Below are 18,565 nucleotides of genomic sequence, written 5' to 3' on the forward strand. Positions count from 1 at the left end.
AATAAAACTAGTGGTGTCATTGCACTATGTACTTAATTTTATTTCTAGTTGATACGGTTCATAACACTAAACATCTTTTTAACATCACCTTGAATTTTGCTTCTAATTTTTGCAAAGCTATTTCAATAAATCACATTGAAAAAAGTATCTCTTTGACTATTTGAAGAGAATTCATGGTATCATCTGTTCTATACAAACAATTATCTTTGTATTAGTTACATAAACTATTTGCAACACATAAGTAACCTGTTACTTGTATGTTTTTATTTAAAAAAAAATTTTTTAATAGTTATTCCAAAATTCAAGTTTTGTTTTTGCAGATTAGGTTACATTCCATTTTTGTGTAACACATTGTTGGTTGTGTGTTGTAAAGAGGTGATTTGGTTTACTTGTGATTATATAAATTTGCTATTTTCTGCAGCTCTTGATCTTGCTTAGATCTCAAACTCCCACTTTTTATTTTTAAATTAGGTATAATAGAATTTTATGCAAGTATCATTAACAAATTATCAAATATTCTTTATTATATAAATGCAAAATTTTACAATTAAAACCAACATTTTTATCAATGAGTTTTTTTTTTTTTAATTTATATAACCCTTGCATAACCACTTTTACAATAGAAAGAAATTATCTGCTAAAATATGTCATTACCGTGAAGTGCAGAGGCAGACTTTTGAATAGGCAAAACCTTTTAGTGAGGCACAGTGACTTCTGAATATCACATTTATAAATCAGTTTTTTAATTTTCTTTAAAAATTTTCACACTTTATTGAATTAGAGCAATAATGAAGCCATTTTCAAGATTTCAAAAAGGTATTGCAGAAGCAGAAAATATGAATTTTAGTGTTTTTTATGGATAATTTGTTAGAAATCAGATCATCCTTATTTTATTTTTTATTTTTATTTTTTTTCAATTCTTCCAAGAATGTTTTTATGAGTTGCCTATTTTTAAAATGAAGAAATTCTTTTATGATAATAATTACTCTGCCAAAAAAAATTTTTTTTTTGTTTGTGAACACAAATGAACCTTCATATTGACCTTTTTATTCTAAACTGTAATTCTATCAGGGAATGACTTTAAAATTTCTCACCAAAAAAGTTGAATCTCCAGAATGTGTGAGACATGTGGCGACTCATTGGTTAGCTGAAGTGTCCAAACATCTACAGCTTCCATGTGGAATCAAGAATAGATCATAATTATGCTCTGGAGAATTGCATTGTGTAATTTTTTTTTTTTTAAGCTATTCATTCTCTTGTGATGATTAGTCTGTCTCATTGAATTCGCCCACTATTACAAGGAGTTGGTCAATTGGTGATTTAAGCAGTTGCAATTTCCTGTGATTCATTTATTTTCAAGAATTAACTGAAAATGATGATTCATGGAGAATATAATTTTGAATCTTCATTCTCTTTTAATTCTTTAACAGCAGATTTATTTTCTTTTTAATAATTAAGAATACATTTGGAGAAGCAGTGTTCTATTTGCTGGGGTTTACTGTGATGCCATAATGATCCCAAATACGTCTTTGTTTTTTTTCATCGCCATTAAAGTGAAGTTTTTTTCTCTTGACTGTTTTATGATTTCACTAGAATCATTTCATCATTTTTTAATAAATCAAAAAAGAATCTCTAAAGATGTAGATTTTAAAATCTGTTTACTGATTCCCTAAAATTACCCTACACTATCTTGGCTGCAGTCTCACTGGCCACATGTCCTGACTTACGGTACAGCCATATTATCTGTTAGCCACCTGAAACGTTCTAAATTGTATCCTACATTAGGCTACTTAAGAGATGGAAGACATCAGTTGACTACAGGATCCTGATGGATTACAAAAGCGAAATGGCAGCAGATATTGGAAGTGATTCATTTGATTGGAAACATTTTACAAGAGTAATTTCTATATTTTTTTACTTTAAGAATAAATCCTTTTATAGAATGAATTTCGACGAATCTAAATACTAATACATATATTAATAATAAATGATGTATTGTCAACAGTCTAGCCCTTTATGGTAGAAGGTAGTTGCATGGTTGAGGTGATGGAAGTGTTTTATTTATACACTGATAACTGTTGGGAAAAAAATGAACTCCCAATTTTCCACCAATTGTGTTGTCTAAGTTTGATGCAATCAATTGCTAATAGATACTATCTCACCATTAAGTATTCCCTCCGCTCCAGAAAAAGAAAGCATGTGATTAATGTTTCTAAGCTTTTCTTTTTATACAGAAAAAATATTTACGTACAGTAGAACCCCGGCATTAAAAACTAGTAACAAAATACAGCACAGTATATAATACACATATATAATCAAATAACATAAATAACACCGTAAGGCGGGGTAAATACCGTAAACAGGGGCCGGAAAAGCATCATATTCCACATTGTAACCTGAAAAAAAACGTATCCTAGGGTCACCATATCCCGAGGTTCTACTGTTTATTTATTTGGTTCACCAAATGGATATTGTTGCAGATTATATACTTGCCTTTAGGCTAAGATCAAAGTGTATTATAGTTATCTTTTCTGCCCTGTTAATGAATGGTAAATCCGTCTAGACTAAAGCAGTTTTTTTTTTTACTTGGCTCAATCCAGAGTACCCATTTTCGGTGAGCTGAATTTTTCCCATATTAAAATATGAGCTTGTATCTAACTCTGCTCTTGTGAGGAGGAGGCAAGTAAATGGATTGTCAAATTAAAATCCTATTCGATCGATTCAGTATCGACCGCATTTTCCTCCCAGCTATGGTTAAATAATGATTTATATTCAATTATTTACTCATTGACAATAGATATTTCAATATTAAATTTTAAAAACATCTTTTCTGAACTGTTGTTTTGTTTGAATAATGTAATTTCAACCTTTCACGCTAGGTAACAGGTTATACACTCTCATGTAATGTCTACCAAATTTATCGATTAGATTATAGTAATCATAAATAAAAAAAATTAGATTATAGTAATCATAAATAAAAAAATTAGATAAATTTGACAAAGACACGCCTGTTTCAGTTGCCATGTAGGTTACAAAGAAAATGATACAGAAGACCAGCAGTGAATAATTGATGCTGAGGGAGATGTAATGGCCATTGGAGGGATTGTAGGCCAAAATGAAATCCTTGCGTAATTGTTTATGCCCAAGGGAGAAAAGGCTAAGCTTATTGAGTCTGCTTTTAGTGAGCAGATGCCATGGTTTATAAAGAAATGGTTGTGGAATTTTACCAAGAAATCTCCTCCACTCTCTACCCACACGTCATCCATTTATTGACTATGCAATTACTGATAACCTGTATTTCATTTTCATTGCTTTCTATAATTCCTTTTAATATTTATATCTGTGTCATGAAGCGCAGTTCTTTGTTATTCTCCAATTTTCAAGGCAAAAATAACCACTTTGTTCCCTCCCACCCACTTTCCAACTTGCTCTCCTTTTCACTTGTTTACGGATGTCTATCGAGTTTTCAGATGAAGATATTTCTCTATTTGCTTCCACACCCATTTTTTTTTTTTTTATAGAACCATCCTTCCCAGTCAGTGTGATTATCTAGTTCAGAATTTGATGAGGATTCCACAAATGAGGCCTCATTTTGTTTTGGTTTTCATCTATTTTTGCAGCTTTATTTATTAAAACTTGTGATTAACTACATTATGCAACCAACAGCTATGTCTTTAAAGAAAAGTTTGTTTTTTTTTTCTTCTTAAAATGCTAATTCATTTATTTCCTGAGTTATTCCATGTTAATTCAGGCCATTGCACCCATTGACACCGAATTGAAATTTGGCACAAATATTCCCCTACATAAGTTAGGAAGATTTGCCAAATTATTTGGTCGTAAACCTTAGCGTTCGGATTTGGGGGGGGGGGGTAAAATTTGCATATCTTGCTTCTAAATTTATGCCACAAAACGTCACAAAATTTCAGTGTTTTATAAAAATTAAAAAAAAAAAAAACTTCCACATATTCAATATTTCTGAAATTTGGTAGGAAGGGCGTTTAGGGACTGTAGAATCCGAATATTTAATTACTTTAACCCCATACCTTGTAGAAAATAAAATTTTGCTCACCCAAAAGCATGCCCCCGCCAATCATCAATTTTTTTACCTATGTAGCTTACGGTCAGTCTAGAGAAAATATGTCCTCTTCAATTTTCATAATATTTTTTTGATAGCATCTACTATGACTGCTTAAGTTCTCAAAAAAATTTTGTGATGGTTTCTAGCCCACCTTAGAAGATATGGCCCTGCGACGTTTATCTTTTTTTTTTCTATGTAAGCACGGTAATTCAGTGAAAGATTGATAAAGACAATCATCCTAATGCTCCCAAATTCCTCAAATGTTCATATTGTGCTAAGTAATTTCTTAAACTATTCAATAAGATAATCTTTGTTAATTTAAAAAGAAAATAATTTAAATATATTTTGCAGATATTGCATTTTGTATACGGATAGATTGTCTTCAACAAGTGATAAACATTGACTCATGCATTAGGATCAACATTTTATAGTTTTTGTAGATGGCATTAAATATTAATTTAAAAGAAATTATTTCTGATTGAATTTTAAAAAAAATTAATTTTATTATTTTCACAAAACAAAAATTTGATCTTTTTGTTTTAAATGCATGTGAATTTTTAAAACTTAGAATATTTGTAATTGGCACTAAAAATTTATGTTATCCATAAGAAATGCTTTCAATTTCATCACTTTAAAAATTCTTTATATTTTTTTTACAAGTTTTCGAAAAGTTATTTTCATTAATCTAAAACTTTTCATTTAGAAGAAAGTGATAATAATATACAAATTTTAGACTATGATGTGCACAATTTTTTGCACAGATAATTTATCCACTTTGGACAAATGATAAACTACCATTTGGTGTTGTAGGGACATCAATAGTGCACAGAATATTTGCTAATGGCAGAAAGCATATATCCTTAAAATCCTCTTTCCAATAAAATGAATGTGATGGAAGAGCTGGATGTATAAACTTTGCAAGTCCTTATTTTCTATATTAATTTCTAGGATCATGCCAATCCAAACGTTACTGCAACAAACATGTTCTGAAACAACAACCCCAATAGAGAAGTCGTATATCAATTCATAATTTTCATCTTCACTACATTGTTTCATGGCTATTTTATCTCTGTCGAGTGGAATAAATTGATGAAACTTTCTTGCCCCTGTAACTGTGGATACATTTTTAAATCTTATAGTGAGACTTCTTGCTTCTTCAACTTCCCCTTTTTTAATCAAAGTGAATTTGATTCCTTCAATTGTAGATTTTCATTATTCAAACATAGTTTCTGTTGAAAGGATTTGTTTGGAATTTGGTCTTCGTAGACTTTCTTTTGCTACCATCCTTTTCACTGTCCTACCTATGCCACCACATGGTTGTTTACCATGACTAGTTGCAAAGAAGTTCCATTTTTGCATCAAGTCCAAAATCTTTTTGATGGTTGCACAAATTGGCAAAGTCCTTATAATTCTTGTATTTGTGTTGCACAACCATCTGTAGAATATTCAATACTTTTCACATTTGGCAAATTAATCTTGATCACCTCGATAATGTTTTTCTATATCATATAAACAAATGCCACATCATGGGAGTTGTCACTCGATGTAATACAAAAACATTGACTTTGCATTGTGTTTTCAAGCTTAAAATAAAATACCTCTTGGTGTAAAGTACATTGGGAGGTACTCCAATGAAAACTCTGGATCTCATCTCAACAAATTTGTAATTTTCAGCAAAATCCCCAAGAAAAAAACTTCGCTATCACTAATATCTTTTTCTTTTTTTCTTTTTTTCTGGCTTTAAATATCAGGATTGTGACTTAGCCAAGCAATAAAGTTTTCATTACCAATACATTCTTCAAGGGTGTCATAAAGAAATGTTTCCAGCTTCTGTGATGATTTAGGACAATTTGGGCACCTATGAACCATACACTGTCTATTGCTTGTATTGCAGACAATATACTTCAAGAGATCTTGATATGGTACATTCAATGGTTCCAGTAATAGTTTGATGTTTGGGTGGATAGTGCATACACATACAGCATGTGTACCTGCACTACCAGCAAGGACACACCATTTTGGTCTAAGACTACAAAATTTTGAAAACCCTAAAGATACTGTCAGGTTCTGTTCCTTGAATGCTCAATATGAGTTTCTTCTGCTGGTATAAATCATGTTTAATACTATTTTTCAAACACAATTTGCAAGTCTTGCGTACAATGTGTTCTGAAACACCAAATACATTTATGACTTTTTGTGTGATCAATCAGTAGGGGCAAGTGTCAAGATCTGTATTTTCATTTTAGTGGATTCCCTTTTGCTGCAAGAACCTCTATCATTTTATCAAAACACTTAGCTTTATCTAAAATTTCATTTTTTAATTTTAAAGATTCATCGCATAACAGATCAGTCAATTTTTAATGACCTACTGATTGCAGAACAAAGTTTTCTCTTACCTAAACTGAATCCCTTTTGTTTTCATTGGAGAAATTCCAATAGCAGAGAAACCTTCATTGATATTTATCTTCTGTTTCTGTTGAAGTACTTGCATCAAGCTCTTGCATTTCCTCATCCGATACACACATTTGTTTTTCATCAAGAAGTTTGCTGATTCGTATTTGGCAATTAGGACAGTTTCTTGCCTGGGATAACAACTTAGCCTTTGCTTTATCTGCCAACTTCAAAGAAATTGCTTTCAAACTGCCTTTAATTTGCTTATGATTTTTAAATGGATTGCAAAAACTCTTTTCAAGCTGCTCATACTTAGTTAACAAGGTCTGATTGTTATAGTCTGTATTTTATCCTCATCAAGTCCTGTCATATAGGCAATAAGCTTTACATCCATTGCATCCAAATGATCCACTGAAATTAATCCAACCTGTTTATCATGGAATAAATTAGCACTTATTTCAACTGTTAGCTCAATACAAATAGAACAATTCATCTTTATCTAAAAAAAAAAAAGAAAAAAACTACTTCAATTATTCTGTGTGCTAGCAAAAAATCCAAGTAGGAAAATGTCACCTTTCTCTTTGGATACTGTAAGAAAAGTGACTAATAAATATTTTAGGTGTCACAGACAAGTTCCAGTCTGAATCAAAGGAGAGTCATTCAGTTCACGGTTGGCCTAATTCTAAATTTATTATAATTATTACCTATCAGATCTTATGTTTAAATTAATGTTTAATGCCATCTACAAAAACTCTAAAGTGTTGATGCTTTTGGGTGAGCAAAATTTTATTTTCTACAAGGTATGGGGTTAAAGTAATTAAATATTCGGATTCTACAGTTCCTAAATGCCCTTCCTACCAAATTTCAGAAATATTGAATATGTGGAAGTTTTTTTTTTTTAATTTTATAAAACACTGAAATTTTGTGACGTTTTGCGGCATAAATTTAGAAGCAAGATATGCAAATTTTACACACACCCCCCCCCTAAAATCCAAACGATAAGGTTTAGGACCAAATAATTTGGCAGATCTTCCTAACTCATGAAGGGGAATATTTGTGCCAAATTTCAAGTAATTCAGTGTCGGTGGGTGCAGATTTAAACTTTTTGCTGGTGTTTTGACATGGAATGACCCATATATGTGTGTGTGTGTGTATGTATGTGTATATATATGTGTGTGTGTGTGTGTGGCTGAATACTTTATTGCAGTTTTACAGAACATTCGATCATGAAATTGCAACAAAGTGTTATAAAGCTCTAAAATGCTACCAACTTCTTATAACATGCTAAGAGATTTAACACTTGGCAAGATTTCCAGCAGATATTATTTTAGCCAACTTTTCACTCTCGTTGGTATTTTAGATTAGTATCATTCTCAAATCTCCCCCATTATCAGAAAGAAAAATGAGATCCTACTTTTTTAAGACGATTTTGTAAGCACCCTGGTCCTCTAAGTTAAGAGGGTTGAGAAATTCATCACAATTTAAGATTCTTTTTTACCATTAACCGCTCGCATCTCAGATATAAAAATTATATACCTAAAAAAATATAAGTAGATGTTATAGTAGTCTTCAAAAAAAATTTTTAAATAGCTGCATATGATTTGACAAATGGGGGGGGGGAGTAATATTTGAAAATTACTGCATAAAATTTTATAAAGTTTCACTTGAAATAATTAATTGAAAGTTTAAAAAATGACTGAATCGTGCATTAAAAACATGGAAAGGTTTGATTTTTTAAAAATGAACAAAATAATCCAACCAATATTCCTGATAATTGTCCAACTGATCTTTTAAAAACGCTACTTTCTTATCTTGAGCTCTTTTTGTAAGCAGCTGCCATTGCAAATTAAGCCAAGAAAATAATTTTTGTAAAAAAAATTGAGAGCTATGCTGACAACTGAACTTTCAAGTAACAATGCTCTCCCACAGACATTTTTTTGTTATTAGCAAAGCCATTGTTGAAGAATTAATGGCTTCTCCTTGACCTTAACGATTTGACAAAAAAAAAAAGTTACTATATTTATAACAGGAGATTGCTCAATATCTGTGATAGAGCATATTTATATACAAGCTTGTAGATATGTTTTCATTGCATTCTTGAGACCATGTAACTTGGACATTGTTGCTATCTCATATACTGTTGTTCAGTCTACTGATTGACACTATACATCAGTCTGATCTTCTACCAATACCTTTGAGTAGGTATCCCAAACCAAAATTTTGTTTTTATTATATCTAAAAAAGAATTAATGTGGTCATATAGATTTTTGTAAACCATAAACAAAAGTACCACATTTATTTTGGTAGCTCAATTAGCCATCAAGGTATGATTGTTCAAATTTTGTCGGAAAGTTGAAAACTTGCTATCATGGTCCAGAAGCCAAATTTCATAGTATATAACTAAAACTGGAAGCTACTAACAAGTGAAAAATCCTTATAAATGTAATGTCATCTTGTGGTAAATGAAAATTAATACTAATGAAAGCAATAATTATTAGATGAAACCAACCTAAACACTAGGCAAAATCCCACTACCAATGGGAAAAAAGTGCAAATATGACACGGAAATGCAACTTTGACTTCATATCAATTTCATTTCAAAAACTAATGTATTGAATCTTCTTAGTAGGATTATTAGATTACACATTAGAGATCAAGATAATTTATAATTAAAAGAAAAAATTGATAAAACCACTCAATTATGTAAAAGCAGTCAAACAGACAATTTGGTAAAAAGGGCAAAAAAGGGTTTTTAAAAAAATGAGTCAAAAGTATACGTTACTGAAATTGCAGTAAAAATGTAACGATTGGAGGTAGAAGCTTAAAACTTTGCTAATTTTGGGGTGAGGAATTAAAAAAATTGTTTGCCTTGTTTCTAATAACAAAACTTTTTGCTACAGAAATATTTTTTCTTTGGGGAATTTAAACTCACCAAAAAAAAAAAGACTGACAACAATAAGATTTAGACATTTTTTATACAAAAAGTCACAAGCAGTTTTTTTTGTTTTTTTTTTTCAAACATTGAAAAACTTTCAACTTAAAAGATAAGTAAACAATAAGATATTTTATAGGCAGAGGTCTTACTACAAATCCTTTCTTTATTGATTTTCTCTCAGAATTCTTTCATAGGTTTCTGCTATGGTAGATATATTAAGAACACTCCAAATCCTATCATCACTTGAAACTGACATTACCTCAAAATCCCATCTGTAAACAAATGCTGACTCTACCTGTGCAATGTCATCTGACAAAGGCCATCGAAAAAATCTTTTCTATCTTTGGTTTGCGATAAAAACTTTTATTACAGTGCTGGATGCAGATATAACCTCAATGACTTGGCCAATGTAAAAGTTGGTGTCAGAGTGCTCATAACTGAAGATATCCTGAGATGGTTCTTCATCACAACTGCAAGAGTTATCTGAATGTTCAGCAGATTCACTAAGGGACTTTTTTGTTGCTTTGAATCAACTGGATTTCTTCTCAAGTAGTCAGAGAGAGCAGCTTCTAGTTGAACTTTATTTCCACTGGTGTCGATTTTGACACCTAACACAACTTGAGATATCTCAGTTCAAGTTTATCAAAAACACCTGATAGAATGTCTCCGGGGGGGGGGGGTACTTCTACAGTTTATCGCCGAAAATGGAGACACCATTTTTTTTTTTTTTTTTTTTTTTTCGCGCACCTGTCGTTAAAATCCGAGGGAGGAATCAGTATTTTAAACTATGTCCAAAGCATGAAATAAATAACAAAAAAATTAAACTAAATAATAATTTTTCGGTTTCATTTAATTTAATCTGTTGTTGTAAAGGTGCTTTAATTTAAAAAATGTTTCATGAAAATTATTTGTTAAAAAAAAAAAAAAATTTTTTTTATAAAACTCCAATGTTGCTTTCATTACAAAATTGTTTTATTAAAATTATATTTTCTTACGCAAACTTTTCAATAAATGTTTTTACAATTATATTTTGATAAATTTTTATACAGTAAATGTTTTGGTTTTTGAATGGCGCTCGCTCTGTTTGGACAATTATGAATATGTCATTTTCATTTTCAATAATAAAAATATATATACGTTTTCAAAACATTCCCGTTTTCATTAATTAAATCGAAACATTTTCAATCAAACAATCACGGATATGTTCTCTTTCACTTTCTTTATTTACTTTTTTTCATAAATTTTTTATTTATTTCTAACCGGCCATAATTTCTCCCTCGGATTTTAACGACAGGTGTGCAAAAAAAAATGGTGTTTCCATTTTCGGCGATAAATTGTAGAAGTACCGCCTCGGGAATAAACAACCAAAAAAAAAAATTTTTACAGTGAAATTAATTTTTTCATTTACACGCCACGTGCATACAACTTAATGATATTTTCAGTTATTTTTTAATTAATGTACAGTGTAATTAAAAAATAATTTAACAAAATCTTCAAATTTATCAAAAACACCCGATAGAACATAAACAAAAAAAATGCATATTTTTACGTGGAGTTAATGTTTTTATTTACACATGACTTGTTGCACATAAATTAAAACTTAACTATATTTTTTTTTTTTTTTTTAAGTAATGTAAATGTACAGTCTGATAAAAAAAATTATTTAAAAAAATGTTAGATATATCAAAAACGCCCGACAGAACATAAGAAAATTAAATAAGTAAACAAAAAATGAGGCACATTTTTTAAAATGAAAAAAAAAAAAGATTTTGCCGCATTCACACGCAAAAAATGTTTTTTGGGTTTAAAATGTACCCAGTTTAATTTTTAAAAAGATAATTTAACAATGCTGAAGCTTATCTAACCGAAAGAAGATAAAGCAAAGAACATATGAAAGTTTGAAAGAAGATATAGAAAATAAACAACTGACATTACTTTTTTAAATTTGTAAATTTTCATTTCTTTTATTGATGTGCTTGTCGCACTAAAATATTATTTCAAACAATAACTTTTAAATAAACAAAAACAAATTCAGAGTGAAACAAGTTTGTTTACATTTTCGTTCAGTCATGCTGACACTTGATTTTTGTGATGATACTTCTTACTTGGGTCACTTGGGATTAAGTTGTAAATCTCGATGTGTAGGTACACTCACTTTTATTAGTAGCGCTTCTTGATTTATGAGCGTAGTAATATGACACCAACAGATTATTAAAGAGGAGAGATTTCTCTACAAAACGGTGCCATTTTCAGAATTTTTTCAATTGAATTTCTTTCACTGAAGTTTTCAAGTTGAATTTTTTTGTTGTTGTTGTGAAAAACAACTTAAAACTCTTTTTTAAGCTCACCATATTGATAAGGGACCTTTTTTCTTTAAAATGGTACTATTTTTTTATAGGTAAAGACTCACAATATCGTGCGCACCAAATCTGAAAAACACCAACATTTTTTTGTGTAAAAAAAAATAAAGCGGCGTTCACCAAAATTAGTGACATAACTTGAAGTAACCTGGAAAAAAAACTATTAAAGACACAAGAAAAAGAATTATATATCTATAAAGCAAAAAGATTAAATTTTATTTAAATCAAAACTTTATGAAAATAAAAATAAACAAGATATCCCAAGTTGAAGTTAAGGGATATTTAACTTTATTTACCAGTTTTCGCATCCTAAACTAGGCTAGTTTGGGATACCTACTTTGAGTCCACAGATACCAAATGGCACTAATACTTCAGTCAATATTTTGATTTAACGCACACATACACACACACGAGCGGATGTTATCTACTCAACAAATTTCTGAGTATGGTTAAATTGATTTGATTCTTCATTTCCTTTTTTTTTTCTTTTTTTTTTTATAGATAACAAAATAAATTTGCCATCAAATGAAGTTTGTATTTCCCCTTCGAATATTGCTTACAAATTTCCTTCATATGGTAATGTTGGTAATATTTTGTTACTAAAATGTTTGATTCGTTTTAAATGGCTATTGGATAAAATGTGAAAAATAGTTTTAAAAAATACTTAGTGAAGGTGTAAGTCTGTGAGGTGTACCTTTTTTTCTCTCTCTCTCTCTCTCTCTCTCTCTCTCTCTCTCTCTCTCTTCCCCCCCCCCCAAGTTTTTCAGGGCCTTGGAGTAAATTCTACCAACTTATCTGTGTCACATGATTTTACTCTATCCCCCACCACACACCTCATCACAATCAGAAAATGAATTTTTTTTTTTTTTCAATTTTAGAATCAAATTTTTTTATGAAATAAAAATGAAAATAGTTTTGCCAATTAAGTAATAAAAAATGTTTTTTGTGCATCTGCATTCTGTATCATTTCGTAAAAGCAATAGTTTTCTGGTGAATGTTTACTTCTCTCTTCACCATTTTTTTTTTTTTTTTGTCATAAAAAAATAAGGAATGAGCGCTGTGATCATCTATACACCAATTGTTAGATGTCATACATTCCATTGATAATATTCAGCACACATACACATGTTGTTGTATCAACATAAATATGTGCAAATCTGTTTTTGTTGACCGACTGACTGTGTATGCTTATTTTTGCACCCACCATATCAAGATGTGACATTGTCGGCTCTCTTTTTTGCTGCAGGCAGCAATTCTGCTCTTAACAAAAATGTTGCATATATAAAACCAGTTCAAGCTTTTGAATCGGCATTTGGGCTTTGAATTTTTTTTTTTTTTATGAAGTCTTAAAGGTCATCTCTTCTGTCATCATTGGTAGATTGTGTGAGTCAATTTATTTATAATTATTGAAAGCTTTTCATGCATTCACTTGTGAGTGTCCTTTTTAAGGCCCACATTTCTCAACTGTAGAAATCAATTTGTTAAAACGCCATGGAATAGTTTAAGTTCTGGAATACTCTAGAAACGAAGTCAGGTTAACTTTAAAAAAAAAAAAAAAAAATTCATAAAATATTTTTTTCTTGTGTCAGATTTGTTTAAAATTTCAATTTTATCTCCTACTGCAGTTGTCATGGTGATATGATTATGTTATCTTGCTGCAGCCGCATGCGCTTTCTCTCTGTTAAATGATCTCCACCCTTCCCCTGTCTCTGATCCCACAGTGAGGGAGGACTACTAACACCAATCAATGTAGTAATGACATAGCTGCTGCTTTCATTCAGTGGAGGTGGGGGCTAGCAAGCAGATGTTTCCAATGAGGTTAGCTCTTTCACACCTTAAGATACTGACCCCTAGGTGATATCTAATTTAAAAACAAGAATTCCTTATCTTTTTTTTCTCTTTAAAATATTTCTCTTTTTATAGTTTATTAAACAATTGCAGCATCCTTTTTAATATCTCTTTTAGTTCCATTTTAAAAATATTTTGGAGGAAGGGAACTCCATTTTCATTCCTGTCACTGTGTCTAGAAAGTTATTGTATGCATGACAAAGTCTGGACATAAGGATCTTTTTTCTCTTATTAAATCCCTTTTTACTTGCATCTTAATTATCAAAAGAAACAAAGATATAAATTTTACTTTTTAATGTTAATTCGGCCATATTGATGTGTATTTTACTTATGATTGAACTGTTTATCTTTCAATAAAATACCAACGTTTCTTGTTTGTTTTTCATTAAAAATATGGGACAATCATTTCATTAGTTCTCATTTTCTTGTTATGGCACTGTTGTTAGTACAGTCGGTGGAATGGAATGTTATAGATTTCTTTTTGCAATCTTTCCTTTAAAATCTATAAAAGACAGAAGGCAAATTATTGTTTGATTTCAAAGAAAGATAGAAATGATGAATCCATGAAATTTTCATATTTAATGATAAAAATCCTGTTTTTAAACTTTTAACAAATCTTATTTTTAAAATGTTATTTCAAACTAAGGTATGATGGCAGCATCTCTTTGACAATTGTTCAATTTGTAAGTTTTTTTTATTTTCAACAAAACTGACTGACATTGACTATAGATGATTTAAGAATAACAACATTTCTATTTTTGTTGGAAAAAAAGACAATTTCATCATCTAAAGCATTAGCTATTTTATTCACACATTCCAAGCATGGCTTTAGACTATTTGTGCCAGGGATAATTTTTGTTTTCTTATCATCTTTGATTATTTCCTTAAATTTTGTAGGCATTCCCTTCCCATCAAACATCAAGGGCTCCATCCACCCTTCACATGCCTACTCTGCATAAGAACGTGAAATAATCAACTGCTATCTTTTAATAATTCTAATGAACCATAACATTTTCAGTTTTCTTGAGTCAAAGATCGAATAGAGCATTTTTTAATCAAACCTCACAATGCTTTCTTATAAGAAATATCTAAGTTATATATAATCAATTGATTAGCCATGTTTTATTTTACATCCAATTTATTTATTGTACATCTTTTTTTGTCTCTGAGAAATCTTTTGGGGCATTATTGCGTTACTAAAACATTTGTAATTTTTTTTTTTTTTTCCATGTGATGACTCGCCTTAGAATTTGCAGTTTGGCTAGCAACAAAATGCATCTTTTCTGTCCTCAGTCAGTGAACTTTTGTTTCAATCTAGAGTGCCCTCTTTTGGGGGGCTAGATTTTACCCGCATTAAATACTGTTCTTGTGAGGCCGCAACCAAGTAAGAATCTACAATATGTCATAAACATTGTTTTTCTTTAACGTAAATACATTCAAGGCCTGCAGTACAAAAGTATCATTTAAAAAACTTTAATACATGCATATCTTCATCAGTAGTAGTTTCCCCCTTTTGTGTATGTACGTATGGATGAGTATATATGAAATTAAAATGTGAATAAAAAAAATATGCTTTTTTTTTTCTTTTTTTTTATGCTTTATTTAAGCAAGTCTGCACACCTGATCTTGTTGAGTATTTCTTTTGTCAAATTTTATGTGTACAAATTAAATATAATAGCATTTAAAATGATTCAGGCCAGCAGATTAATTGGAATAATAAATGAGATATCATTTAATGGAAAACAAAATTCATGTCGGATTATATTTTAAATGTTTGAGAGAGATATATATGTATACATGAGGTATGTTCATATATTTGTATGTACAGAGTTCACTCTTAAACTAATTAACAGATCAACAGCTGCTCAGTGGAAGGAGCTATATTTAGTTTTATGCAACGTGGATGAAACCTTTTATGAAAATTCAGATACCACAGATTTTTGTGAAATTTTAACACTTCGTATTGGACATTAATTCTTTAAATTTTAGTGTGTTTTGAGTATTCAAAAAATTAAGGAACATAATATGATCCATCAAATTTTTCATTGAATTTGATCTGTAATCATGAGACACTAATTAACAAGATTCATTGAATTTCCTTAGCGTAAACCTTAAATTTTACATGTTTGCTAGCATTAAAATCATGGTCACCATGCATCAGTGATTCAATATGTATCGCACATTTGCACACTTTTTAAATCTTCTAAGTTTTTAGTTTAAGATTATTACAATGTTTGGGGTAGACTTTGATTCATTTTGTCATTGTTGTCAGTTAAAATATTGACACCCATGTTTTACTCATGTGCATACCTAAGACAAATGTACAAATTGAAATTTGCAACAAAGATCTACTACGTCAAGTAGCTGTATTAAAAAAAATTGTAATGATCATTTAATTAGTTTAGGAGTGTATCCTATACATTGGAATGTATAAACATCTACACATGCCTAACTTCATATTTATGTCTGATTTCTAAAACACTGACACTATAATTTTATTGTGGATCATTCTCACTTTCTCCATCAATGATTGTACAGATGCACTGTCATTTAATTGGGACTTAGCTGGTCACATCTGCTATCTCATGTCCCTTCTTTAAAACTTAAGTCTACTTTACTATTAAGTTTCTTCATACTTTTTTTTTTTTTTAATTAAATTCTCAGACAGAATCCGGTTTGCAATTTGCTTTATCTGCATGTTACACTTGTTGACCTTTTTTTTTCTTTTTATTTTTCTTTTTTTTTTTTTTTTACATTTTGCTTAAAGGGAATTATTTTCAAAAACCTAAATATATTATGTAATCATGTGATGAAGAACGCTGCTCAAGTTAAAATAAATTTTTTAACAGTAAAATATTTAAAATAAGTAACCATAAAAATTTAGCAAAAGTGATTTTCCAATGATAAAAATCACTGAAATTCTACACTTTAATACAGTTTCTCAATTTTGATGCAGCTTTCACAATATTTCGTGTTGCATTTTCACATGTTCAAAATTGTATAAAAACTGATTATGTTAAGCAAATATCCTTATCTTCCGAAAATGCTAGTTTTTCGCTCTTTATTTTTCTTTGAGAAAAATTATTCCATTTTCATTCTTCATTTTTAATTTTTGTTATTTAAAATATTAAAAAGGCATGTTTTATTTATTAGTCATGTAGTTTTATTTTTAAGTCGTGTAGTTGTTTTATTAGAAACGTTTTTAAAATAGCTCCCTTTAAATCAATTGTGGCTTTTTTATGTGGCATTTAAGAAATGGCCAAATTTCATGTGGGTTGGGCTTTTGAGATGATTCTAATCTACATTCGTTTCCTGCCACTGATTGTTGGGTTACCGGTGGATTGTGACCGCTTGAAAATGCTGACAATGATGGCTGCTTCTGCACATGTGGCCGTTGATACGGCCAACATGTGGGGCCACATTTTATCTCTTTATATCAAAATGATTTTAATCTTTTTAAATGTTTTTAAAAAAAGGTAGGGGGTGTTTCTCGTGACGCTGGTCTTCTTCCGTTGCATGTTAACTAATCATGTTGTTGCTACTAATTTGGTTGTGCAGGATAAAGGAAACAAATTTGCACCTGTCCACGTCGAGAAGTGTGCTGCATGCGAGAAAACCGTTTACGCAATGGAACGCGTTGAGGCCAACAAAAACATCTACCACAGAAGCTGCTTAAAGTGTTCACACTGCAATACCAAGTTGACGTAAGGCACCACACTCTTTCGCTCTTTCCTCTCCCCCCCCTTCCCCATGGTGGTGGCGTATATATTCCAAAACTGAATGGGTTGTGATGATGGCTGTCTTTTACCTCTTTCTTAATGTCAAGATTATTTAAAAGAAGAAACATTTTATCTCGTTCAATTTTTATCAAAGTTGTAAATCTTAGGCAAAACTTGCATAACAGAAATTAAGTAATATTGCTATTATGACTGGAAAGTATACGAATAAACGTCGAAACTGATAACTATTGAAATATTGTAAATTTCCAAACTGAAATCACTGATTCACATCATGCATAATGTAATGCGGAAAATTAGTCTATGGAATAGTAGATAAGCGTGGGAACAAACACATTAAAGCTGAAGATATTTCTATTTTTATCAACAAGAATATATTTATGCCAAATGGGTATTGTCAAACAAATGAAATATCTTCATTCAGCTTTAATGTGTTTGTTCCTATGCTTATCTACTATTCCAAAGACTAATTTTCCATTTTTCTGAAATTTTTATTTCAAAATTAAATGTGTATAATATAAAAAAATTACTTTCTAATCGACACAGTATAAACAAACTTTCTAGGTACTTCTATTTACCCCCCCTTTTCACTAACAACTTCATAATTTGGAACAAATTTACTGGTTGGTGAAATTTATATTGCATAGCTAATGAAAATGCTTGAAATATAAATTTACTATCAGTGATTTGCAAAATAATGTGCTACTAAATATGATCCTTGTTTTTCACGAGTCACAATATTAGTAGATAAATCTTTGTGGGTGAAAACTTTCTTTGAACCATCATTAAGCAAAATGAGAATATCTATCCTAATAATGTAATTGAAAGGAAATGCAATTGTAAGAGCATAAATTCAAAGTAGCTGTTTATGATGAATATTACATATTTTATTTGCTAATCACAAACACCAGAAGAGCCTAACTTGAAATTATATCTAGAAATTAATTAAAACTAGCTCAAAACTTGCATAATGACAAATTTTAAGTAATATTGTTTTCATTGACAGGATGGCGACTATATTGAATTGTTTACTAAGATTACTCTACTAAAATAGTCAGCACTATTAAAATAAAACCTGGAAATTTTCCAACTCACATACAGTTAAAAATGTATAAAATAAATAGCAAATGAAATGAATTAATCATAATATAAATATTTTTTTAATACCTTTTAACAAATGATGTAAATTTAATGCGTTTTGGAGAAATTGATGTTG

The 18,565-nt window shown here is 30.2% G+C and overlaps 1 protein-coding gene across 15 annotated transcripts in view; it reads left to right on the forward strand.

Moving 5' to 3' along the window:
• The window catches only part of LOC145260568 (uncharacterized), a 504,115-nt gene that overhangs the window by 454,327 nt on the left and 31,223 nt on the right, over positions 1–18,565 (forward strand). For 9 of the 15 annotated variants that reach the window (XR_013864332.1, XR_013864331.1, XM_080118830.1 and 6 more), the window contains one exon: positions 17,171–17,316. The exons of the other annotated variants lie outside the window; for them this stretch is intronic. Coding sequence is in view for 7 of the 9 variants with exons in the window: in XM_080118830.1 (XP_079974956.1) it covers positions 17,171–17,316 (146 nt within the window). In the remaining 2 variants the exon portion in view is untranslated. The remainder of the gene's footprint in view (positions 1–17,170; positions 17,317–18,565) is intronic. 15 annotated transcript variants of the gene reach the window in all.

This window comes from Euprymna scolopes, chromosome 36 (assembly GCF_053919585.1).
Source record: "Euprymna scolopes isolate OS-2025 chromosome 36, ASM5391958v1, whole genome shotgun sequence".
Lineage (NCBI taxonomy): Eukaryota > Metazoa > Mollusca > Cephalopoda > Sepiida > Sepiolidae > Euprymna > Euprymna scolopes.